The 26,230-nt window shown below is 47.6% G+C and overlaps 1 protein-coding gene across 1 annotated transcript; it reads right to left on the reverse strand.

Annotated features, from left to right (window-relative positions):
- Window positions 1-22,734: 22,734 nt before the first annotated feature.
- LOC123171910 (uncharacterized) lies at window positions 22,735-25,834 on the reverse strand. Its single transcript, XM_044589063.1, has 3 exons — window positions 23,991-25,834; window positions 23,714-23,889; window positions 22,735-23,326 (listed from the first exon to the last, which is right to left on the reverse strand). Exons 1-3 carry the CDS (start codon window positions 24,856-24,858, stop codon window positions 22,874-22,876), a joined length of 1,497 nt encoding a protein of 498 aa, XP_044444998.1. The 5' UTR covers window positions 24,859-25,834; the 3' UTR covers window positions 22,735-22,873.
- Window positions 25,835-26,230: the final 396 nt, after the last annotated feature.

Below are 26,230 nucleotides of genomic sequence, written 5' to 3' on the forward strand. Positions count from 1 at the left end.
ATCAATCTCATACATCACATATCACATTCATCACATCCTTTTGGCCATATCACATCACATAGCATACCCTGCAAAAACAAGTTAGACGTCCTCTAATTGTTGTTGCATGTTTTACGTGGCTGCTATGGGTTTCTAGCAAGAACGTTTCTTACCTACGCAAAAGCCACAACGAGATATGCCAATTTCCATTTACCCTTCATAAGGACCCTTTTCATCGAATCCGATCCGACTAAAGTGGGAGAGACAGACACCCGCTAGCCACCTTATGCAACTAGTGCATGTCAGTCGGTGGAACCTGTCTCACGTAAGTGTACGTGTAAGGTTGGTCCGGGCCGCTTCATCCCACAATGCCGCCGAATCAAGATAAGACTAGTAACGGCAAGTAAATTGACAAAATCGACGCCCACAACTACTTTGTGTTCTACTCGTGCATAGAAACTACGCATAGACCTAGCTCATGATGCCACTGTTGGGTAACGTAGCAGAAATTCAAAATTTTCTACGCAACACCAAGATCAATCTATGGAGTAATCTAGCAACGAGGGAAGGGGGAGTGCATCTACATACCCTTGTAGATCGCTAAGCGGAAGCGTTCAAGTGAACGGGGTTGATGGAGTCGTACTCTTCATGATCCAAATCACCGATGATCCGAGTGCCGAACGGACGGCACCTCCGTGTTCAACACACATGCAGCCCGGTGACGTCTCCCATGCCTTGATCCAGCAAGGAGAGAGGGAGAGGTTGGGGAAGACTCCGTCCAGCAGCAGCACGACGGCGTGGTGGTGGTGGAGGAGTGTGGCAATCCTGCAAGGCTTCGCCAAGCACTGCGGGAGAGGAGGAGGACATGGAAGAGGGGAAGGGCTGCGCCAAGAGAAGAACTTCGTGCGTTGGGCTGCCCCTTTGCCTCCACTATATATAGGGGGAGAGGGAGGGCTGCGCCCCCACCTAGGGTTCCCTCCCTAGGGGTGGCGGCAGCCCCAATCCCCATCTGGGGTGGCGGCCAAGTGGGGGGAGAGGGAGGCGCACCAGGCATGGGCCTTTAGGGCCCATCTGCCCTAGGGTTTGCCCCCTCTTCTCTCTAGGCGCATGGGCCTTGGTGGGGAGGCGCCCCAGCCCACCTAGGGGCTGGGCCCTTCTCACACTTGGCCCATGTATACCTCCAGGGCCCGTGGCCCCTCCCGGTGGACCCCCGGACCCCTCCGGTGGTCCCGGTACACTACCGGTGATGCCCGGAACACTTCCGGTGGCCAAAACCATACTTCCTATATATAAATCTTTACCTCCGGACCATTCCGGAACTCCTCGTGACGTCCGGGATCTCATCCAGGACTTCGAACAACATTCGGCAACCACGTACATCTATTCCCTATAACCCTAGCGTCATCGAACCTTAAGCGTGTAGACCCTACGGGTTCGGGAGACACGTAGACATGACCGAGACATCTCTCCGGCCAATAACCAACAGCGGGATCTGGATACCCATGTTGGCTCCCACATGTTCCACGATGATCTCATCGGATGAACCACGATGTCGAGGATTCAATCAATTCCGTATTCAATTCCCTTTGTCTATCGGTATGTTACTTGCCCGAGATTCGATCGTCGGTATCCCGATACCATGTTCGATCTCGTTACCGGCAAGTCTCTTTACTCGTTCCGTAACACATCATCCCGTGATCAACTCCTTGGTCACATTGTGCACATTATGATGATGTCCTACCGAGTGGGCCCAGAGATACCTCTCCGTTTACACGGAGTGATAAATTCCCAGTCTCGATTCGTGCCAACCCAACAGACACTTTCAGAGATACCTGTAGTGCACCTTTATAGCCACCCAGTTACGTTGTGACGTTTGGTACACCCAAAGCATTCCTACGGTATCCGGGAGTTGCACAATCTCATGGTCTAAGGAGATGATACTTGACATTAGAAAAGCTCTTAGCAAACGAACTACACGATCTTGTGCTAGGCTTAGGATTGGGTCTTGTCCATCACATCATTCTCCTAATGATGTGATCCCGTTATCAACGACATCCAATGTCCATGGTCAGGAAACCGTAACCATCTATTGATCAACGAGCTAGTCAACTAGAGGCTTACTAGGGACATGGTGTTGTCTATGTATCCACACATGTATCTGAGTTTCCTATCAATACAATTTTAGCATGGATAATAAACGATTATCATGAACAAGGAAATATAATAATAACCAATTTATTATTGCCTCTAGGGCATATTTCCAACAGTTCCATGATCCAATATCATCGCATAGCCTAAACCATGTCAATGCCTTTCCCTTCAAATATAAAGGGAAGACCTTCTTCTTGATAACATCCTCGGGCATACCTGCAAGCTTAAATAATCCACAAACTTCATCCACATAGATTAGGTGCAAATCGGGATGTAACGTTCCATCTCCTATAAAAGGATTAGCTAGCAGTTTCTCTATCATACCCGAAGGGATTTCAAAGTAAACATTTTCAGCAGGTTCAGTAGGTTGAGGAGCAACTCTTTGCTCTACTGGTCGGGGTGAAGATACCCCGAACAAGCCCCTCAAAGGATTACTTTCCATAGTAACAAGTGACAGTAAATTTCAGCACACTATATAAATTTTTCCTTACCAAATTCACCAACCAAAGGCGCTTCACTCCCCGGCAACGGCGCCAGAAAAGAGTCTTGATGACCCACAAGTATAGGGGATCTATCGTAGTCCTTTCGATAAGTAAGAGTGTCGAACCCAACGAGGAGCAGAAGGAAATGACAAGCGGTTTTCAGTAAGTTATTCTCTGCAAGCACTGAAATTATCGGTAACAGATAGTTTTGTGATAAGGTAATTTGTAACAGGTAACAAGTAACAAAAGTAAACAAGGTGTAGCACGGTGTCCCAATCCTTTTTGTAGCAAAGGACGAGCCTGGACAAACTCTTATATAAAGGAAAACGCTCCCGAGGACACATGGAATTATCGTCAAGCTAGTTTTCATCATGCTCATATGATTCGCGTTCGTTACTTTGATAATTTGATATGTGGGTGGAACGGTGCTTGGGTACTGCCCTTTCTTGGACAAGCATCCCACTTATGATTAACCCCTCTCGCAAGCATCCGCAAATATGAAAGAAATATTAAGGTAAACCTAACCATAGCATGAAACATGTGGATCCAAATCAGCCCCTTACGAAGCAACGCATAAACTAGGGTTTAAGCTTCTGTCACTCTAGCAACCCATCATCTACTTATTACTTCCCAATGCCTTCCCCTAGGCCCAAAAAATGGTGAAGTGTCATGTAGTCGACGTTCACATAACACCACTAGAGGAAAGACAACATACATCTCATCAAAATATCGAACGAATACCAAATTCACATGACTACTTATAGCAAGATTTCTCCCATGTCCTCAGGAACAAACATAACTACTCACAAATCATATTCATGTTCATAATCAGAGGGGTATTAATATGCATGAAGGATCTGAACATATGATCTTCCACCAAATAAGCCAACTAGCATCAACTACAAGGAGTAATCAACACTACTAGCAACCCACAGGTACCAATCTGAGGTTTTGAGACAAAGATTGGATACAAGAGATGAACTAGGGTTTGAGATGAGATGGTGCTGGTGAAGATGTTGATGGAGATTGACCCCCTCCCGATGAGAGGATCGATGATGATGACGATGGTGATGATTTCCCCCTCCCGGAGGGATGTTTCCCCAGCAGAACAGCTCCGCCGGAGCCCTAGATTGGTTTCGCCAGGTTCCGCCTCGAGACGGCGACGCTTCGTCCTGAAAGCTTCCTTCTGATTTTTTTCCAGGGCGAAAGACTTCATATAGCAAAAGATGGACACCAGAGGCCTGCCAGGGGGCCCACGAGGCAGGGGACGCACCCAGGGGGTAGGGCACGCCCCCACCCTCGTGGACAGGGTGTGGCCCCCCTTTAATATATTCCAAAACTGACTTTCATGGAGTTTCAGTACTTTTGGAGTTGTGCAGAATAGGTCTCTAATATTTGCTCCTTTTCCAGCCCAGAATTCCAGCTGCCGGTATTCTCCCTCTTCATGTAAACCTTGTAAAATAAGAGAGAAAATGTATAAGCATTGTGACATAATGTGTAATAACAACCCATAATGCAATAAATATTGATATAAAAGCATGATGCAAAATGGACGTATCAGTCATTCCCCGCAACACTGACAATAAGCAAACCATGAACATATTGCAACACCCTAGAGCGGGGGCCCCTCACGTTTGCGTGAGACGGAGGGCACCCTAGGGCAACACCATAAATAAACTATACAATCATACCAACCAAGATCACGATTAAACCACAGGACAAAACGGATCTACTCGAACATCATTGGGAAATAATATATGGAGTTGAGCACCATGTTTAAGTAGAGATTACAGCGGGGAGAAGGGGTGTTACACCGCTGCATAAAGGGGGAGAGAGTTGATGTTGACGGTAGCAAGATTGTTGATGTAGATCGCCGTCCCAATCGTTGCCCCGGCGGCACTCCGGCGCCACCGGAAGCGAGGGGGAGAGAGCCCCCTACTTCTTCTTCTTCCTTGGCCTCCCCCTAGATAGGGAGGAGAATTCCCCCTCTGGTCCATGGTCTCCTATGGCGGCGGAGGTGCGGGAGCCCCTCCGAGATTGGATCCCCCTCTCTGTTCTCTTCTGTTTTGCGTTCTCCAGATCTGGCCGAACTTTCTTATATTCCGGGAGATTCGTAACTCCGATTGCGCTGAGATTTTAACACGATTTTTTCCAGATATAAGCTTCCTTGCGCCCAAAGTAGAGCTCCAACCGACGTTCGAGGGGGGCACAACCCACCACCACACGCCAGGCGCCTCTGGCGCGCCCTGGTGTCTTGTGGGCTGTGTGGGCCTCCGTTCGCGGTGATTCCAACTCCCAAAAATCACATATATTCCAAAATAATTCTCCGTGAAATTTTATTGCATTTGGACTTCGTTTGATATGGATTTTCTGCGATATAAAAAACATGCAGAAAACAGTAACTGGCACTGGGCACTGGATCAATAGGTTAGTCCAATAAATCATATAAAAAGTTTCCAAAACATGTGAAAGTTGTATAATATTGGCATGAAACAATCAAAAATTATAGATACGACGGAGACGTATCATGGGGCACGGCTGACGTGGAGCCACCATCGCTTACGGCAGATTTCTCGGGCAGCGGCGTAGGACAGCTTGTACGAGCGAGGGTGGTGGCGCTCCTCCATCACCATGTCGGTGTAGTGTTCCCACGCCTCACCCATGGTGATGCTGGGCTCGACCGGCGAGGGCAGTGCCATCAGCTCGTGCGCGTAGTTGTCCTCTACAGAGCTCGTCGGCAAGCCAGTATGTATCTGGCTGGCTCAGTGGGCCACCCATCCGGCCGCAATGATGGAGAGCTCCTTCTTCTCCTGGTTGGAGAGGTCATTCCCTCAGGGATCGAAAGCTCAAGGCCATGGCGGGTGTGGTGCAAGAGGAGATGAAGATCAGAGGCATGGTGCGGCTTTTGCCGGCCCCTGACCACGTTTAAATAGCAGGCGGATATCAGGCGCCAAGCGGAGGGGTCTTTAATGTCGGCCGGCATGCGGATGAACGTGTGCCGCTCGGTGCGGCGAAGTAGTTTCCTCGACAGACATGTTGGTTTAATGGAGGTAAGCGCACAAACGAATGTCATTTCAATCCGGACAGAAGGCGGATGCATGCAGTGGTGACAATCTCGGCCGGCACGCCGCTTCAATGCTGGCTCCAATGTGAGGTCGCGTCTGCTTTGGGTCGGCGCTGATCGCTTCCGGTGGGAAATGGCGCAGGCGAGGGAGATGGTTTTGGGTGGGCCAGGGTTGTCGAAAGAGGGCCTGGCAGTGGTCCGAACGACCGCAAATCTCCCTATTTTTTTAGTTTACAGGAAAAGGGACGTCTGGACTAACCTGCGAATGGATACAGGACAACGTTGGATGGCAAACCACATCCAGACCGCGCGGTACAGACTGATGCGGTCGGTTTTGAGGGTCCGCTTTGGAGATGCCCATATTTCTGGTTGTGGAAATAAGCTGCCGAACTGGTCATAAATTCATGTTTTTTATTTCTTTCTCCAGACATAGAATGGGTCATATATTCTGAATTGTATATCCAAATTTGGATCAAATTTGACCAGTGTCTTTGTTTTGCCAAGAAGTTCCAAACTAGACCAATGTTGAATATGTTTTCTATTTATTATTTTTTCTAATTTTTTTCTATTTTGAAGCTTAACTGCAACATTTATGAACTTAGCAATGCTGGTTCATTTAGTTTACCAAGACATGTCCTCCATATTAAGTTCTTAGGTAAATAATTGCTCATCAACTTCCCTGTTTAAAAACTCACCCATGCATCATGTTCCAAGTCAAGTTAAAAAAATGAATTTCCATAACATAGTCAACATTGTTCTTGTTTCAAAGATCTTGTCAAAAGAAAGATGTCAGTCAAAACGGATGCGAAATCAGACATTTGGCTCCAAACATATAATTCCTTTTGTGTTTGGACAAAAACACACAAACATATTTATTGATGGGAGAGGGAGCTATGAAATGTGGATTCATTTTGATAAAATAGATGACCCATTTTACACATATGCCAACTATCCAATCTTTTTTTAGGGGTAATCCGAACTTTATTAAACGTCATAAGCCACAGAAAGTGGGATACTGTAACACCCCGCATGTAAGTTGCCATATTTGTAACTCCGACTCTTGCCATTTTCGGCTATGTGCTATGTTATTTCCTCCGTGGTCGGGTTTTGTTTTTCGTTTTTGCATTTTGTTCATGTCATGCATTTCATATCATGTCATCATGCGCATTGCATTTGCATACGTGTTCGTCTCATGCATCCGAGCATTTTCCCCATTGTCCGTTTTGCAATCCGGTGCTCCTATCTCCTCCGGTGCACCCCTCTTGTTTTCTTTCGTGTGCGGGTGTCAAACTTTCTCGGAATGGACCGAGGCTTGTCAAGTGGCCTTAATATACCACCCGGAGACTACCGGTCAAGTTTCGTTCCATTTGGAGGTCGTTTGGTACTCCAACGGTTAACCGGGCATCCGCAAAGTCCATTTAAGTGTCCAGCAAAACCCCCCTCCAAAACCAGCCCAAAACCCACCAAACTCTCTTCCATGCTCTAGGTCGTTCGATCATGATCGTGTGGGCGAAAACCGCACCTCATTTGGAGCCTCCTACCTCCCTCTACCTATAAATATGTGAGCATCCCGAAAAACGAATGCAGTCCAAACCCTAACCCTCGTCCCTCCGCGCGCCGGACACGTCCGCCCAGCGCCGGTCAAATCGCGCCACCGCCACGTCAGCGTCTGCCGCCGCCCGTACCGCGCCGGCCCGCGGAGCCCACGTCGGGCCCCCGCGAGCCCGCGCCGCCCGCGCCTGCCCCGCCGTCCACCGCGTCCGCCGCGGCCTCCCGTGCGCCACCGCCGCACTCGCCGGCGCCGCCGCGGCCTCTCCGCCGCCGGCCGGCGCGACCCCGCCGCCTCGCCGCCGCGGCCGCCCCTCCTTCCTCCGGCCTCCCTCCGCCGGCGCCTCCCCGCGCCATCTTCTTCCCCCGCGCGGCCGTCCTCTTCCTTCGGTCGCCGGCCCGAGCTCGAGCGAGCTCTCCCGATCCAGATCCGCTCGGTACAGTAGACGTTGACTTTCCCTCGACCCCCCTTTTTTCCAAGTCTTTGAATTTCAACAGCATGTGCACTTGTTCGTGATGCCATAACTCCTTGCATGTAGCTCCGATTCGCGCATGTAATATGTCAAATTGTTCCCCTCGTGATGCTCTACATTTTGTTCAATTGCACCATGTTCATTAGAGGTCACCTTGATGCCCAAATCTCTGTTGGAAGAGGGCTAATTGTTGTTATTCTCTGGTTCTTATCAGAACTTGGAGATTTGTCATTTTTGTATCATTTATTCTGTGCATCTTATGGGCATGAGCTCTACATGTGTTTTGAAGTATGCCATGCCATATTTCCAGTGGTGTAGTCCTTGTATTTTTTTGATCTCTGTGGTGACTAGCACAAGCATGCAAATTAGGCTCCGTAATGTTTCTGATTTCAGGGACTTAGTGATTTCTCCAAGTCCTTGTCTGCTGTTATTTTGTTGCCATGTAAACTTGATGCTACGGGGAGATCCATGCATATTTTGGAGATGTACAGTAAGGATGTTTTGTAGCTATAGTTGCAGTTGATCCATTACTGCAATTGTTTGCAATTAGAGAGTGCCATAGCATGACTCAATCTTGCTTTACTTTTGCTATAAAATATTTCTGGCAGATTCTTAACATGATATTCATTTTTGCCAAGCTTATGGTAGTTGATCCATACATGCTATGCAATTATTCTTGCCATGGATAGCTTTATAAACATGCCATCTTGCTGTAGGTGTGCTTGGTTTGTAGTGAATTGCTCTGTAGTGAGTGCATCAAGCTCACAAAGAGGCCTACATATTATTATTTCTGCCATGCTCTGTTTTCTGCCAAGTCTGAAACCTGATAACGAAACTTGCTATGTTTACATGCTTACCATCATATCTTTTGTTCCTTTTTGGCTTATGGTCAGTAAGGGACGTTTGTCATGTGAATTTAGTAGAACACTGCCATGCGTTGTTTTGCTATGTTAAGTTCCTGTAGCATGTTGATTTCGTGCTCGGCACATTGCTACCTGATGTTGTTTTCTGCCATGTCCAGTTTTTCACTAAGTCTGTGAACCCGTTATCTTTTGCACTTTTGCCATGCTTGTTTGAGCTTGATATGTTGTGATCTAGCCGTAGCTCAGTGTTCATCTTTTGTCAAGCATCGCCTGTAGTTTACTGCCATGTGCTTTGTTGCTATGTTGGAGTGCTGTAGCATTGTTAGTTGTTACATTTTAAGTGCTATCTTGCTGTTTATCGCAGATTAGTGTCATTCTTGTTTTGCTTGCCATTTGCAAACCGTGCATCCGATTCCGGTGATCTTTATATCGATTTCGATCGAAATCATCTCATCTTTCCAGTGGCATGCTTGGTTTGCCATGCCATGTTCATCATTTTCCTTCCGGAGCACGCATATGCATCGCATATCATACATGTTTTGCATCATGTTGCTTGTGCATTTCTCGTGGTTGATTGTGGTTCCGTTTGTTTGTGTTCTTGTCTTGGGTAGAGCCGGGAGACGAGTTCGTGAATGAGGAACCTGTTGAGTACGCTTACGAGGATCAAGCTTTCGACAACTCTGAGAACCTTGCAGGCAAGATGACCACCCCTCGAAATCACTTCTATCTTTGCTATGCTAGTTGTTCGCTCTATTGCCATGCTCCGCTACCTATCACTTGCTATATCATGTCACCCATTTTGCCATGTCAGCCCCTAACCATCCTTTCCCAGCAAACCGTTGTTTGGCTATGTTACCGCTTTTGCTCAGCCCCTCTTATAGCGTTGCTAGTTGCAAGTGAAGTTGAAGTTTGTTCCATGTCGGAACATGGATATATTGGGATATCACAATATCTTTTATTTAATTAATGCATCTATATATTTGGTAAAGGGTGTAAGGCTCGGCCTTATGCCTGGTGTTTTGTTCCACTCTTGCCGCCCTAGTTACTGATATACCGGGATTATGTTCCTTGAGTTTGCGTTCCTTACGCGGTCGGGTGATTTATGGGACCCCCTTGACAGTTCGCCTTGAATAAAACTCCTCCAGCAAGGCCCAACCTTGGTTTTACCATTTGCGACCTATACCTTTTCCCCTCGGATTTTCTAGAGCCCGAGGGTCATCTTTATTTTAAACCCCCGGGCCAGTGATCCTCTGAGTATTGGTCCAAACTGTCAGTCGTCGGTGGCCACCAGGGGCAACTCTGGTCTGGCCTATCGGAAGCTTGGACAATCCGGTGTGCCCTGAGAACGAGATATGTGCAGCTCCTATCGGGATTTGTCGGCACATTCGGGCGGCTTTGCTGGTCTTGTTTTACCATTGTCGAAATGTCTTGTAAACCGGGATTCCGAGACTGATCGGGTCTTTCCGGGAGAAGGTTTATCCTTCGTTGACCGTGAGAGCTTATGATGGGCTAAGTTGGGACACCCCTGCAGGGTATTATCTTTCGAAAGCCGTGCCCGCGGTTATGAGGCAGATGGGAATTTGTTAATGTCCGGTTGTAGATAACTTGTCACTTGACCCCATTTAAAATACATCAACTGCGTGTGTAGCCGTGATGGTCTCTTCTCGGCGGAGTCCGGGAAGTGAACACGGTCTGAGTTATGCATGACGTAAGTAGGTGTTCAGGATCACTTCTTGGTCATTACTAGATGACGTCCGTTCCGTTGCTTCTCTTCTCGCTCTCTTTTGCGCAAGTTAGCCACCATATATGCTTTTGCCGCTGCAGCTCCACCTCATTACACCTCCCTTTCCTATAAGCTTAAATAGTCTTGATCTCGCGGGTGTGAGATTGCTGAGTCCCCGTGACTCACAGTTTCTACCAAAACAGCTGCAGGTGCCGACGATGCCAGTGCAGAGGATGGGGTCGATCTCAAGTGGGAGTTCGACGAGGAACGTGGCCGTTACTATGTGTCTTTTCCTGATGATCAGTACTGGAGCCCAGTTGGGACGATCGGGGATCTAGCATTTGGGGTTGTCTTATTTTCATCTGGTTTTTGACCGTAGTCGGTCGATATGATTGTATTTTGGATGATGTATGATATTTATTTATGTGTTGTGTGAAGTGACGATTGTAAGCCAACTCTTTATCCCATTCTTGTTCATTACATGGGATTGTGTGAAGATGACCCTTCTTGCGACAAGACCACTATGCGATTATGCCTCTAAGTCGTGCCTCGACACGTGGGAGATATAGCCGCATCGTGGGCGATACAGATACATCTTGGATCATGAGGATGGCCTAGCCACACATGGCGTCCCAGGCCTAAGGACTCAGCAAACTTAGCTAAACTATGTGCCTCAAAGTTCGAGTCACGACTTTGGTAAGTAAAATTACACATAAAATGACACACTCTCTGTTGGATTTCCTTAATCACCGTGTCGTGCCGTATCTTCCACAGTTACCTGCATGTATATCATTCACCACCTGCTTGGCGTCTGATGCAATGACGAAGCTCTGGATGTTCAAATCTTCAGCCAATGCCAAAGCTTCACGACATGCGATTGCCTCAAGAATTGTCGGATCATTTATACCTTGGATCACTAATGCAGAGCTGCCCAAAAAGACTCCCTGATCATCCCTGCACACCGCTGCCGCCGTGCCTCCTCGCGGCGGACGAGGTACACCTGCATCAACATGTATTTTAGCAACGCCTACTGGTGGAGCCTTCGGGCGTTTTGCCAACTATCCCATCTGCCAGCCTGACCAGTCGCTATGGGCCCGTGGCTCACACATAGCACTGGGGCACCGGGTGAGGAGAGGGAGGCAGGATGTACATTGAGGGATGCGGACGTCTGATCCATGGGTGTATACACATTCTATATGCAAAAAAAAGAGTAAAAATTCTTAAAATATTTCAAATAAACGTGGCTTTCCATTGTACTTGTGAAAATCAAAAAAAGGAAAAAATCCATTGAATCTTTTCCAAAAAAGACAAAAAATTCGGTCAAAATAGTGTGTATAGTGACCTATAATAGCAAATAAATTTTGTTTTCCCCCAGAAGTCAACGCTGTTTATACTACTGCAAAAAAAGTCAAGTTTATTCCAAAAAACTTCTAATTTTTTTTATTTTTTGTAATAATAATTATTTTTTCTTATATAGGGTGTATATATGCTCGGGAACGAAGTGCTATTTCCCGTGCATTGAGGTCATTCTTCTGGGCACAGTGTAGCCTTTCCGAAGAACCAGGAAAGGAAAATGCTCATCCCTGACGTTGCATGCACCATGCAGCATCCTCCCTGTTGCAATCGCATAGTAATTTAGTCTAGTCCTCTGAACTGAAGCAATGGAGATATGTATCACTCATACGACGGCCGACGGCCGACGGATATACAACCACGCAGTCCAGTAAAGGAAAAATCAACACGGCTACCATCCCAAGGTCCCAACCAACCCAGTAATAACAATTCAGCACTAGTTTGAATGAATCGTTGACAAAGTCCTTAAACTGAACATTCTACTAATTTCTACACAAGCTTCTGTCCAAAGCACTGACATTTACACATTGAGCCAGCCATCTACGAGACGACGTACGTATCATGCCAGCACAGCTCACCAAAGAATCGCCGCGGCCACGAGGGTGGCGGCGGCACCGGAGACCCTCCAGACTCCGTGCGCAAGTGGGTCGCCGGCGGCGCTGCTTCCGCGCGACCCCGTTGTGACCCGGCCGCCGTTCCATCCGCCGCCGCCCCTCCCGCCTCCACCCCTCCCTCCGCCGCCCGCTCCGCCGCGGCAGCACGCGCCCTGGAAACACGCGGCGACGCAGAGCAGCACCAGCAGCAGCGCGCAGAGCAGCCTCGCGTTGCTGCCTCTCATTGCCGGCCGTACGTCTCACCTGGTCACCCCTGCACCTACACGTACGTACCTCGGCAACTCAAAGGAGAAAGCTACACGTACTTTGGTACTTGATCGAGCAGAGCAGATAGGCCAATGTCTCCTCTCGTCTCGCCGGTGTTCGATCCCCTGCCATCCCGGTGCGTGACTTATATGCACTGGACGGTGAGGGAGGGGAAGAAGGTGGCGGGAAACTGCGGCCTGTTCGAAAAGACGCGTGCTACTGGGCAAAGACGTGTTTGCGTACATGCGTTCAACTGCGGCGTAAGGAAGAAAACAGGGCACATCCATTTCGTGGTACTGATGCATTCCGTGTGCCCGCGCGCCGCTGGCGAAAGCGATTGCCTTCTGCGCAAACAAAGAAGCAGTTTGACTAATTCACATTTAGATGTTTTTTAAGAATGTCACATCTAAGCTCCCACAAATATATAATGCAGCAACAAAAAACAAAAAAAACTAGAATAAAAAAATAGACCACTGACATAGTGAACATCAGCTTAGATGTGACATAACTATGTCACATCTAGATGTGTCTTAAACAAACCCACAAAGAAGAAGCGATTTCCTAATTTTCTGCTACGTAAGAAGATCTCTGTTGGTATTGATCGGGTATATGCAGTTGACGTGAATTCATTTTTCAGGTACTCCGCGTCTTAGAACGTAAGCGTCACGTAGATCATGAACGACTCCCATGAACGTAAGCATCGATCACGATAGTTCACCGGGCTAATCGGCCAAAACCGGTCGATGATTTTTAACGTGCAACAGTGCGTGGCCGCCCGTTCGGCGAACAAACGCATGTAGAATCATGCACGGGACATTGACCCAATAGATGTATTCAATTTTTATTTTTCTGCGAAATAGACGTATTCAATTTTGAAGGAGCAATGCAAATGAGCACGTGCGTTCTGTAATTCAGGTCAACGGTGACGCGTAAATGTTGAGTTTTCGGGTGTATATGTTTTTAGTGATATATTTGAATACACGCTAGTTGACTGTCATTTAAGCACTATTCAAACTCTGGGTTTTTATGGGTTTTCTCCTCATTATTTAAGTATATTCCAAGCAAAAAAAATTACAAGAAATTTGGGCAACAAAAGTTTGAAAAAGTTGGTCCGCATGACAGTGACATCGTGATAGCACCAAACTTTTTTAGTTACCTGCTGCGATCTGACACATCGCTTGTATACGGCCGACAGCTGACCAAGCGGCGCAGAGTCTTCTCTGCTGAGATGACCAATAAATTGAGAGAAAAGGTTGAGTGAATATGCATGCATGCGTGTCTATTTTGTACTATTTAAATACCATGTGTGTCGAATTAACTCATTTTTATTTTGTGTGTAAGTGACCTAATAGACAATACTCCCTCCGTTTCAAAATATAGCGCCCGCGCTTTCCGAGGTTCAACTTTAATCATAAATCTAACCAACGAGACCGGCTGTGGCGGGAGCGAAAATTATACGAGTGAATTCGTATTCAAAATAAGTTTTCAATTATATAATTTTTTCTCCCGCCGCAGTCGGTCTCGTTGATTAAATTTATGGTCAAAGTTGAAGCGCGGAAACTAAGAACGCACTATATTTTGAAACGGAGGGAGTATGTATTAATACAATACAATAAAAAAACCAAAGAGATAATTAAGTGGCACAGACAACAAGTTTAGGGAAAAGCTTCCCTCGCCCGACTGATCCTCTCATTCTTGTCAATCGGGTCCCTTGCTTGCCAGGTGCCCCATGGGCCCTCCTACTACTTCTCGGCCTCATCTCTTATGATGAAGCATCTCCTCCACACGTTTTCCCTGGTCGTCTCTATTGCCCTCCCCATTCGTCACGCTTGAGAGAAGAGGTTTCCATGGCAACGCAACCACGGGTGCTATGAGGAGATGGGACGACGGCGACCACTATATGTTGCATCCCAGGACAACAATTGGCGTTGCTGCAAACGAAGGGTGACGCGAGCACTGCTTGTTGCATCCTCGCTATTATCGCACAATGTTGCCACAAACAGGAAGGGGTGATGACAACCACCATATCGCGGCCGTTGAGAGCATCTTCCCCTTCTTTCCGCCCCTTCCCAGCATCATCGGTCTTTGTTCAAGCGACACCCACGAAACAGTCCTCCACGCCACAACAACAACTCAAGGAGCTTCACAACATGGCTAATGTTTGCAATCCAAAATTATAGCTGAACGGGCCTACCAAGTGAACACAACATGGGTCATGGTGCAAACCCCTGTTGCAAATCATAAACCGCAGTTGAAAACGAGCCTGCAAAGCGAGTGCAGCATGGCTCCTGTTGCAAATCATAAACCGCAGTTGAAAACGAGCCTGCAAAGCGAGCGCAACATGGGTCTTGTTGCAAACCCCAAGCACAACTTAGCTCATGTTGCAAACCCTAAACCACAACTAAACTACCACAACCCTAAACCACAACTTAGCTCATGTTGCAAACCCTAAACCACAACATGGGTCTTGTTGCAAACCCCTAGCGCAACATGGTTATTGCAAGTAGGATCGAACAACTCTGCGGGCAATCGATCCGATCACTGCTTCAGCCAGCCAACGCATAGTGTGTGCCTATAAATATGGATGGTAAAGACCCTGATGAAAACAAAATTCACATATGTTATTTATTTTCTTAGTAATTTATTTTCATTTCACGATCGATGTTCTCCAAGGCAATACTGAGGAAACATTAGAATACGAAAGATGTGCATCAAGCCTAATACCATTGAGCACGGTATGGCTGAAAACACCTACCCCACGACCCTTGCAAGAGTTCCAGTTTGTCAAAAAGTTGCTTCATGGTTGAATTGTCTTTGGAATAAAATCAAGACCTATAGTTACCCAAAAAGGATATCCTCTTGGTCCCCGCATTTATCTTGAAGGGCAACTCGAGTGGCGAAAACCCTGGACGCGTCGCCAGCTCTCTTCCCTACATTTGCTCGCTCTCATCACAACTAGAAAGGACCACTGATTCACTACGTGGTTGTCGGTGAAGGTGGAACCAAGGATCTTCAGGCTCCGCCCTCTTGTTGGGGGCTCCAGGTCCAAGTCGGGGGCCTCGGTCGATGGAGCAGTGATCGTTGGTGCTACCGTTCGCCTTGGCCTCTTGGGGGCGAGGTGGCGGCAGGTGGAGTTTGTCATGCGGGCCATTCTAGGAGGACCGACATTTGTTATGACCTACCTCCCCAATATCCACAACGCATTTGCATCGTACCTTGTCCACATTTGACATCAATCACTGGATTTGTGCACGTGGAAAGGATGACTGTGGGAGGTTAGTCTGGACGAATCTGTGGCCGACAGAGACGGCTTGACGGCGGCAACACCCATGGCGTTGTCTCCTACATGTAGGCGTCGTCCAGGTAGGAGGGGATAGGGGCATTCTCACATTTGCAATATTCTGTCGGGACTCGGGAATGATGTGAGCTCGTGCTCTATCTTGCGGTCTTACTGTAGCTATGCCCCCATTGGGCTCAACCTTCTTTGAAGTTTCTTTGTCATTAGCAGTCTCTCCTTGCAATTGCTTCTCCTTTCATGAAGATTTGGGTCAGCATCATGGCCTCTCCTTCGGTGTGTGTAAGTGCATCTAGTGCCCCCTTTGTTGGTTTTGCATGATTAATGCCAGTTAAGAGACTAATGTGTTTGTGAGTATACACATGTGAAGGTCCTAGAGGATTTGGTTTAATCACTGGGTGATGAGCCCTAAAAATATTGTGATAACATTGAAGTCTCTGGAATGCTCGATGAAGAATTAAAGAATGTTGTGTAGCTTTTATTTGCTAGTTATTTAATTCCACATTAATTAATATGATGTACTATTAAGGAGGGTCTAAAGTGAACCAATACGAGAAGTCTCTATGTGCACTCAATCAAACCTATCTACACTTGCGAGTGAAAACTTGGAAATCTCCTTTCCAAGCAAACCTTCTAGATCATGTGTCAAAGTCTATCCTTTGGGACACTCGAGTTAGATTCCTCGCCAAGGAGTTAGGAAACATGCCCATGAGGTTTTCCTAGTTTATTGCCAGTTAATATTACCATTGTGCCAGCTGTCGCCGGCATGTTGGTGGCGCATCCCTTCCAATAGTCACCTTAATACACAACACTAGGCCACGACTATAAATAGATAACTACCCCCTCATTTAGTGGTGGTTGCCGAGGATAAATTTTGCCAAGTGTAGGCACTAAGCATCCCTCCTCACACCGATTTGTTACTAGTCTTAAGTGAGGGAAATCACCTGAGCCGAAGAACAACGTGATTGAGCATCACCAAAGAATTAGACCGAGCCTAGCCTTGACTTGTTACTCCCGAGGAATAGTCATCCTCTACACAGTTAGGCATCATTCTAAGCATCCAACATGTGGATTCGTCGATAAGCAAGTTTGTGCCAACCTAGATATCACTGCACGATCTACGGAGTAACTAGGTGAGTTATGTGGCAATTAGCTCAAAGAAAACAAGGGGGCTAATGTGTCCTCAGAGGAGTGGCTTTCCTGTTCATCCAAAACGTAAATATGTTGCCAATATTTTGAATTTGGGTAAACAAATTCATCATGTCTTCACCAAGATTACAAATTCTAACCATCGAAACCTTTACATTATGTGCTTGGCATGTTTTCAAGAATTTCTCCCTATATCTCTTCCTGAAGACTTCTTGGACTCACTATTTCTTTTAAAGACTTTACCTATGTCTAGATAGCTTTGTTCCTTAGCTTTATTCTGCTCGGTTTACCTTTTATTGAGTCTTCATTGTGCTGCATTACTTAGTCCTTAATATGCATGCTTCTAAGCCCCGCAAGAATTTCTCGGTGTTGTTTAAGTTCCATTTAGTTATTCTCCAGGTAACCAAAGAATAGGTACTTTTACAAATAGTTGGTTAAAACGCCAATTCAGCCACCCCCCCCCCCCCCACGTAGTCGTGTACTTTGATTGTACGGTGTGCTCAATATTGCTGGTGGCGCCGCTCAGGTTGGTCTTTCGAAAGGCTTTGGCATCGGTTGACACGTTCTTCTTGGGGAAGCGTCTTTTCTCTCGATGGGTCGAAGCCCTCCATGCCGGAGCAAGGGGTAGGGAGTCTCCTTCGGAGATGAAGAAGGTTGTTACTGAGTCGGGTCGAGCCCATGAAGCTGGCATGTGTGTTTCTTTACCTGCTGCTTCGCCTCAAAGATGGGACTTTTTCCTCATCGTGGTGTATGTTCATGAAGGCGGGCTTATTCAACATCAAGCTAGACTAGTTTCTTAGTTTTTCCTATCTTTGCTTGTTGTTTGGATGATGCCTGTTAGCCCTTTGCACAACATATTGTATCTTTTAGCTGGTTTTGTTTTGTTTTGTGCATTGTATCTGGTGTTGTCTAATCCTACCATGGAAGGAGTTCCAAACCTGCCTTCAAACCATACTATGAATGCAACTTTTATTTTATATGACATATGTGAACTTAGCGGTTCCGCTATGTAATCACACAATCCAAACATGAATGTACCAACGAAACCACTTGCCAACAAGCCATTAGTCTCCAAGGACTCTCTTCAGACGTAAAAAGAAGAAACCGTGCTGGGATGGGAGCATCGCTAGTATGTATTTTTATATATTAATCTTGTGGTAATGTTACATGGCGGACGTTTGCAGGACTACATGGCATTTTGAACGATTTTGATGGCATTTTTAGTTGTATGTGGGTGACAGTTCTTTGGACATGGCACTTTTTTTTGGAATATTGCTCTGAAGAAATTGCCAGTTTGCGCCCCACATACAATTTGCTATCAGACAATATGACACGTCTGCAGTGCATGTGCAGCACAGCGTAGCTTGACAAAAAGGGCAATGCAAATTGCCAACTCAATGTCTCAAGTCTTAACAATGGCTTAAACATATTTTCTGTCAAAAATGCTTTTATATTATGGGACGAAGAGAATACAATTCATTCGTAGTCTGAGAGGGTGACACATCTTAAAATTTAAAAAGAACACGAGGGAAAAATAATTTCAAATAGAGTAATTGAAGGCAGTGGTACTGACGTCCTACACATGCCAGATGCGACCCGCCACGGTCTGCGGATCTCCGCAGATTGGACTTGGCGCACAGGCATGGACAGCTGGACCCGATCAGCCCCATACGAACGCGGCAGTCGCCACAGCAGCGCCGACGCCGGACACCCTCCAGACCCCGCGGCCAAGCGGGTCACCTCCGGCGCTCCGTCCTTGCGATCCCGCCGCGTAGTGTCCCTGTGATCCGGCCGCGACACCCGCGGCACCGCCTACGACGGCGGCACCGATTCCCGTGCCCGGCCCCGGCCGACCGGGACCGCCGGTGCTTCTCCCAGCGCCGGCGCCGCCTGAACCTTTCCCGCCGCTCGACGACCCTCCGGCGCTCCTCCCGCCCCCTCCGCCTCCTCCCCCTCCTCCTCTCCCACCACTGGCAGCGCCGCCGCCTCCTCCACCACCTCCTCCCCTCCCACCGCCTCCGCCTCCGCCTCCGCCTCCGCCACCGCCACCGCCGGCGCAGCAGGCGCCCTGGAAGCGCGCGGCCACACAGAGCAGCACCAGCAGCAGCGCTCCCAGTAGCTTCGCTCCGCCTCGCATGGTCGTCCCCGCCTGACTCGCCGTCGTCTTCGCTGGTCAGATGAACAACCTCTCCGGCTCTCCCCTACTCTGGTTGTTGCGGGTCGTGTGGAAGGTCACGTCGGCGCGCTGCAACCTCTCCGGGTTCTCCGGCACGTTGGGGCCAGCCTGCTCGTGATAGGCTGATGGAGATACGTCGGTGTGGAGAAGTCAGACTGATCCCATTATTTATGATCGATCCCAGCTGGACGATCGACACGTGGCAGAGAGCCAGGTACTCATGACTCATCAGCTTATCTTCCTTTGCTCTTTTCGTACTCGTTCGGCGAGCAATGGCCCAAAATTTTCTAAGATATGCATACCGAAGTGATTTTCTATTCATCTTTTCGAGGATGGAAGCAATTTTCCTCTACTATTTCTAATTATCCACAGATTAATGTTTGGTTTGCGATGTACTTTAGTTATGAAAGTTGGTTTATGGACAAGGACGATGATGTAAGTTTGCAAGTTCAAAGTTGCCGATGTAGGAATCAGTGTAAACACCAAAAACCATAGATCGAGCTACATATGAACAAACTTAAATGTGTGTGTTTCACGAAATGCCCAATTCAGACTCACTCGACTATATATCCTCTTCTTTTACATCATTTGGATGCAGAGGCTAGGACGCAAGAAACCTCGTTCGTTATCTAAAAATATATTCTCTCCCTATGACCTTTTTTTGAGAAATTCTCTCCCTGTGACCTACTTGGGAGCGTAAATATGTTTAAGGCTGGTGCACCCCCTTTAAATGAAGTAAGTTACATAAGTAGGAGTGAGTACCATGATTGAAGATGAATAGATCGGAAGTTTATCCCGCAAAAAAAAAGTAGGAGTGAGTACTTGCATATCTCAGGCACCTGAGTACCAAACACTTAATAATTCAAGCTCAGTATTTTCCATTTTGATAATAAAAAAATTGTTCACATATGCTTGTCACTGTCATATTTTCTTGGCATGTTTTCCAACACCATCCCTATTAAGTATATGCCTATACCCATCAAACCATCTCTTTAATCTCACTGCTTTTTTTAAGTTATTCTAGCTATCAGATGTTCCATTAGTCAAATCATCTCGTTTAAGGCTGTTCCATTAGGTACATTGAGCAAACAACAATAATTTTCAGGTATACCATGGGTAAAATCACCCCTTTACCTTTGTGTGAAGTTCGTTCAAATGATTTTGGACCTAGAGCCTGGATAATAATGTTCTAACCTTGTGAAGCCTCGCAGAGTCGCAGTACACCCCTCCACACTGCTTTTTTTTGAAAGACTATTGTGCTATGGTCTTTCGGAACGTCTCTTTCCAATTTGCAAAGTGTGCAATAATTTATAGGATGTGGCTAGATCTCAGTCGACTGAGACTTTATCTGAGACTTAACCAAGTCTCAGTCAAGTGACAAAACATGTAAAAAAAAAAGAAAGAAAATTTCTGGAAGAAAATTTTACACGGATCTCCGTTTGAGATCTCATGAATATAACATCGACTGAGACTTGGTTCAGTCTCAGTTGACTGAGATTTAGCAATCCCGTAATTTATAATTACTACTATACTCTTTTATTTCCTCTTATTGGATTTCAAAACTGTGGCTCACTCAGCCATGGTTGAATATTAGGGTTTTGCAAGGTTATGACTCATATTAGCTTCTTGTCATTTGGTATTTTCCTTGCACCAATTGATGTTGATCAAACAAAGAAAAATCATATTGATATAGCACAAGGATCGGCAATAAGGTAAATGAGTAAACAAGTCTTGATCTCGAGATGAATATGAATAAAGTTGCAAACCCTAATCTTACAACATGGAACATTTGGACTCAAAGGAACAATTGGACTTAAAAAACATGGCACCAGGTATAAATTCGTGGAAGGAGCTCCTAAGAAAAGATCCTGAGAAGGTTTTATTTGTTGCGCAGATGAAGAACAATAAGGCTCCAGGGCCGGATGGATTTCCGGCGGAGTTCTATAAAAAGTGTTGGCATATTATTAAGGGGGATTTGTTACCAATGTTCCATGATCTATTCTCTGGACAGCTTCAGTTATTTCATTTAAATTTTGGAACAATAACACTGCTTCCTAAGAAAACGGAAGCTGTGAGAATTGAGCAGTTCAGGCCGATCTGCCTCCTCAATGTTAGTTTCAAAATTTTCAGCAAGGTTGGGACTAATAGGCTCACACAGATTGTGCATTCTGTGGTGCAGCATTCCCAAACTGCTTTCATGCCGGACAGAAACATCCTAGAAGGGGTGGTGGTCCTTCATGAAACGCTCCACGAAATTCACACGAAAAAATTAGATGGAGTTGTTTTTAATGTGGATTTCGAGAAAGCGTATGATAAAGTCAAATGGACATTCCTTCAACAGGCCTTGCGTATGAAAGGTTTTGATGAAGCCTGGCGACGCCAGGTAGAATCGTTCACGCAAAAAAGGAGTGTTGGAATTAAAGCGAATGACAACATAGGTCATTATTTTCAGACACATAAGGGCCTGAGACAAGGGGATCCGATGTCTCCTATCCCGTTCAACATTGTAGTTGATATGTTGGCAATCTTGATAGGAAGGGCTAAGGAGGCTGGTCAGGTGGGTGGCTTGATACCTCATCTAGTTGATGGAGGTGTGTCTATCCTTCACTACGCCGATGATACGATCATCTTTATGGAGCATGACTTGGCCAAAGCGAGAAATATGAAGCTGGTGTTATGCTTATTTGAACAATTGACCGGGTTAAAGATTAACTTTCACAAAAGCGAATTGTTCTGCTTTGGTAGAGCCAATGACAAACAAGAGGCATATAGGCAATTGTTTGGGTGCGAATTGGGGACTTTACCTTTTACGTACTTAGGTATACCAATCCACCATCGTAAGCTGACAAACAGAGAATGGAAGTGCATCGAGGATCGATTTGAAAAGAAACTGAGTTGCTGGAAGGGCAAGCTCATGTCATACGGAGGCCGGTTAATTCTGATTAACTCGGTTCTCACGAGTATGCCTATGTTTCTTTTGTCATTCTTCGAAGTCCCAGTTGGAGTTAGGAAAAGACTGGACTTCTATCGATCACGATTTTTCTGGCAGAGCAATGAATTAAAAAGAAAATACCGGCTCGCCAAATGGGATATCATCTGTCGACCGAAAGACCAAGGGGGTCTAGGTATTGAGAATCTTGAGGTCAACCAGCGGGTAGATCCAGTAATTGCCTATCCTATTACATGACCGCCATCCAATCCGACGGAGGCCAGGTAGCACGGGATATCTTCAACCGGTTTGGATGGCGGTCATGTAATAGGATAGGCAATTAGTTTACCTGTCTCTCTTATACCAGCCGGTTGTGGCTTTTCATGGCCATTTTGTTTTTGGCCCTTTTGGCTCTTTGTGAGCTCTCCTTTATTTTCGTTTCGAGACTCTAAGACCTTGTTGAACCTATTTATATTTTTAATAAGTTGGCCGTATGCATCGATCTGATGCAGAGGCCGGGGAGTCCCCCCTTTTCGAAAAAAAATTTTAAAAAAAAATTGAGAAGGTTTGCATCAGGATCAAAGATTGTCGCCAAGATGCCTTTTTAGAGTCTGGATTGAAGAACGTTAGCACCTCTAAATAATTTCTCATGCTCCCCCTAGAACTGGAGTTTATTTTCTGCTTTTCTTGCAGTACATATGTTAAACCTGTAATAGAATGTTTTCTACGGTCAGTGCTTCAAAATAATCAGGTGATCACAGGAGAAAAATGTGTTTAGGGTTTAGTTACTCACGGTGCCAAGCCGAGCAACTGGTTGGCACATGGATATCACTGCACTGCGTGGTACATGCACAGGACTCGAATCACAGGGGAAGAAAGTTGCGTGGAAAGCAGATGAGGGACGGATGAGGCAAAACCATGACCATGCATGGCCGCGAACGAGGTCACGCCGGCCAACCAGGCTGATGCATGCAACGGAGGCCCTCGCCTCAGACCAGGAATCTGCCGTCCCGCTTCCTCACCTCCACCCTGAGTTAGGTGGTCCTCGCCGCCGGTGCTGGCGCTCCCTTGGCAGATCGCTCGGAAGAAGCAGGTATCTCCCTCGCCGAGGCTGTTGTCGACGCAGAACTGGTGCCACCCGTACCTGAACCACGCACGGGGCCTGCCACCCGTGTTGGGGTTGTGCTTCAGGTGCACGGGCCACGACTTGCCGCGCATCCGCAGCTCCACCTTGCTCCTCTCCGCGTACCCGTGCGCGAGCTGGAAGTCCACCGACACGTTCTGCACCCGGCCGGCGAGCACCGGATGGAATCAGTAACCAGATAGAGGTTTTTTATTATTTCGGAAACACAATAATTTCGGACATCACTGAAATATGTGAAATTTCGGAAATTTCGCATATTTCAGAAATTATTTCGGATTCTTACGATTTTAAATTTCACTTAATTTTAATGAATTCTAACATAATTTAAATTTATTTTAGAATTAGTTTGGATCTACCTTGAAATTTCGAGGTTAAAAATATTTCGGATCCCATTGAAATATGCGAAATTTTGGAAATTTCACTGAAATTTCGTTGAAACTTTTAACCCTACTTCATGGATACATGTATATGAAGTTATGAACACACTTGACTAGCCATGCTCGAGCGTGCATGAACGCGCTCACCAGGTTGCATTTCCTTAGCATGGGGCTGAACTGCGACGCCGGCCCGTTCTCGGCGTCCATCTCCGCCGTGCTGCTGCTGTTGCTGCCGCTGTCACCGACGCTGCCGTTGTTGCTTCCACTGTCACCCACGCTGCTGTTGTTGTTCCCACTGTCACCGTCGCTGCTGCTCACAGTGCCTGCCCAAATGCGAATTTGGCATCCTTGTTTAATTCTTACAAGTTACAACCACCGTACTGATTACTGAAACGAAGAGAAGAAAGCAAGAACAGGCGCGTACTCATGTCGTCGTCGTGCTTGTAGTGCCTTTGGCACATGCTCACGTCGAACACCTTCAGGGTGAGCACGGCGTCGCCGTCGAAGGTGAACACGAGGAAGTACCTGAGCCGCAGGTCGTGCGCACGCGTGAACTGCTCCCAGCCGCGCCCTAAGTACATGTAGCCGCCGGAGTCCAAGACCACCTTCACGTCCCAGAAGCGACGCCCGTCGCCGGCCTCAAAACACCCCCGCGTCGCCCTCCTCTGGCGACTCGGGGGGCGACTCCCTCGCGCGCCGCCGGGCCTTCCCCTCACCCCTTCCCGTCTCGCCGCTGCCGGAGGCGCTCCGCCGGCGAAGCCAGGCGGGCTCCAGTGAGGGCGGCGACGGGGCTTCTTCCTGGGCGCCCTCCTTTCTTCTCCTTCCCTCCTCGCTGGGTGCGGCGGCTGCGCGCGCCGATCTGCGAGGTCCGGCGGCCGGGTGCAGCGGCGGTCCTGGGCGGTGTCGTCGGGCTGGCCCCGGCACATGGTGGGGGTCGCGGTCGGCCGGGGCAGGCGGCCAGATCTGAGCACCGCGCCCTTTCTGGATGCGGCGGCGGGGATGGCTGGCAGTGCCGCGGTGGCTGCATCCTGGCGGCGCGGCTGCTGGTGCTTTGGCGGCAGGGCTGGCGGGAGGAGGTGCGTCCGGTGGTTGCGTGCTCTGTCGGATCTAGCTTGGTCCCGGCGAGCGGCGCGGGTTTGGGCGATCCGTGCACACGATGCTTGATGGAGGCTCTTCGAACAGATCTGGGTGAAAACCTGCCTTTGGCTAGCTGCCAAGGCCGGCGGTGACGGCGCTGTTATGCGGTGTTCCCTTCTTGAAGGCATCGCCGAGGAAAAGTTCAAGGCCACCATCTGCTATCTCCGGGGGAAACCCTAGATCAGTAGATCGGATGACGGCGGCGCTATTTTGTGTCGTTTCCTCTTGGGGGCGTCAGTCTTGGAGGTGTTCACGGGATCGAGGGACCAGTGGGCGGCTTTTTTGGTGGAGCGGTGCTTCATCTTAATCATTGATGGCAGCAGGTCTCGGCGGCGTGGTGCAGTGGAGACTTGGCGCCCGATGCGCGGAGATGGACTCGCGCAGGAGGAGGTAGCTGTCTGGCGTTATGGTGACGTTGATGGCGGAGTGGCCTTCACAAGGTAGAAGACTCAATATATTCTGAAGACGGACCTGTGGAAGATGGCTGCGACGACACAAGAGTGTGTCTGACCGGATTGTGCCCCAGACCCGGTATGTGGCTCGGCTGGGGCTGCCGGCTTTTGATGTTAGGTTTAGGTGAGTGGTTTGGGTAGTGGCCCAACTAGCATCCCTTCATCATATGGATAAGAGTACATATGTTGCCGAGATGGTGGATTCAGGAATATTGTCTGTAATACTTTGTAAGGTCCTCGAGAATAATTAATAAAGTGGCCGTATGCATCTTCCAGATGCAGAGGCCGGGGGTCATCCTCCATTTCTAAAAAAAAAACTAGTCAGAGATTTGGGGAAGAAGAGAGGTGGTGTTTAGTTGAAAAACAGATGGAGGATGGTAGTAGCAGCCAAGTCACCTTGTTTTGCGCTGAACTCACCTTGCCTGGTGGAAGCGGCGGACCTCAGGTCGGGTGTGGCGGAGCGCAGCCGGCGGTGGCCCCTTGCAGCGGCTGGCTGCGTGGGTGGCTTGCGAACAAGAAAGAAAGAGGCAGAGAACAGGAAGAGGAAGAAGAAAGAACTAACTAGTATGCCATGAATTCCATGCCACGTAGCAAAACCCTCTTCTTCTTCCTCCTTGCTCTGCCTCTCCTCTCAAAGGTGTAGTATAAAGCTTCACCTCTGTGGAATCTCCTCCTCCACCACTTCTTGGCCCCTTCCCTAGCCGAGAAATACAGATGTACTCCTTTTTCACGTAAGTATGGCGCAACCACCTTAGGGCTCGATGGACAAATTCATGAACATGAAGCCCCTACGTGTCGACCTGCAAGCGAACCAGCTTCAACACGGGAGTGTGGGCACAACGTGCTGCAACGTAACTTCTCTTTTTGGCTCAACGAAAGCGGTGGGATGCCAGTGTGATGGCAGTGGCTGCGTGCGTACTACGTGCGTAGTGCATATACCGGCCGGTAGAATTTAACTTTTTTACCACCCAAAAAACTATGTACTTGACACTTAGAAGAGCTAGTGCATTATGGCTAGTGTAATTTCAGAGAAACAATAAGCTAACAGTATATATTATTGAATTTATGCTCCAGC

Source organism: Triticum aestivum, chromosome 1D (assembly GCF_018294505.1).
Source record: "Triticum aestivum cultivar Chinese Spring chromosome 1D, IWGSC CS RefSeq v2.1, whole genome shotgun sequence".
Classification (NCBI taxonomy): Eukaryota; Viridiplantae; Streptophyta; class Magnoliopsida; order Poales; family Poaceae; genus Triticum; species Triticum aestivum.

What these genes read in the sequence shown, in the direction of transcription:
- LOC123171910 (XM_044589063.1), bottom strand. Translation starts at nt 24,858, where the DNA reads ATGGTGGCCTTGAACTTTTCCTCGGCGATGCCTTCAAGAAGGGAACAC. An exon ending in CAAGCACGACGACGACATGA is followed by an intron (nt 23,890 to 23,990) that starts GTACGCGCCTGT and finishes GCATTTGGGCAG; the next exon opens with GCACTGTGAGCAGCAGCGAC. An exon ending in TGCTAAGGAAATGCAACCTG is followed by an intron (nt 23,327 to 23,713) that starts GTGAGCGCGTTC and finishes GGCCGGGTGCAG; the next exon opens with AACGTGTCGGTGGACTTCCA.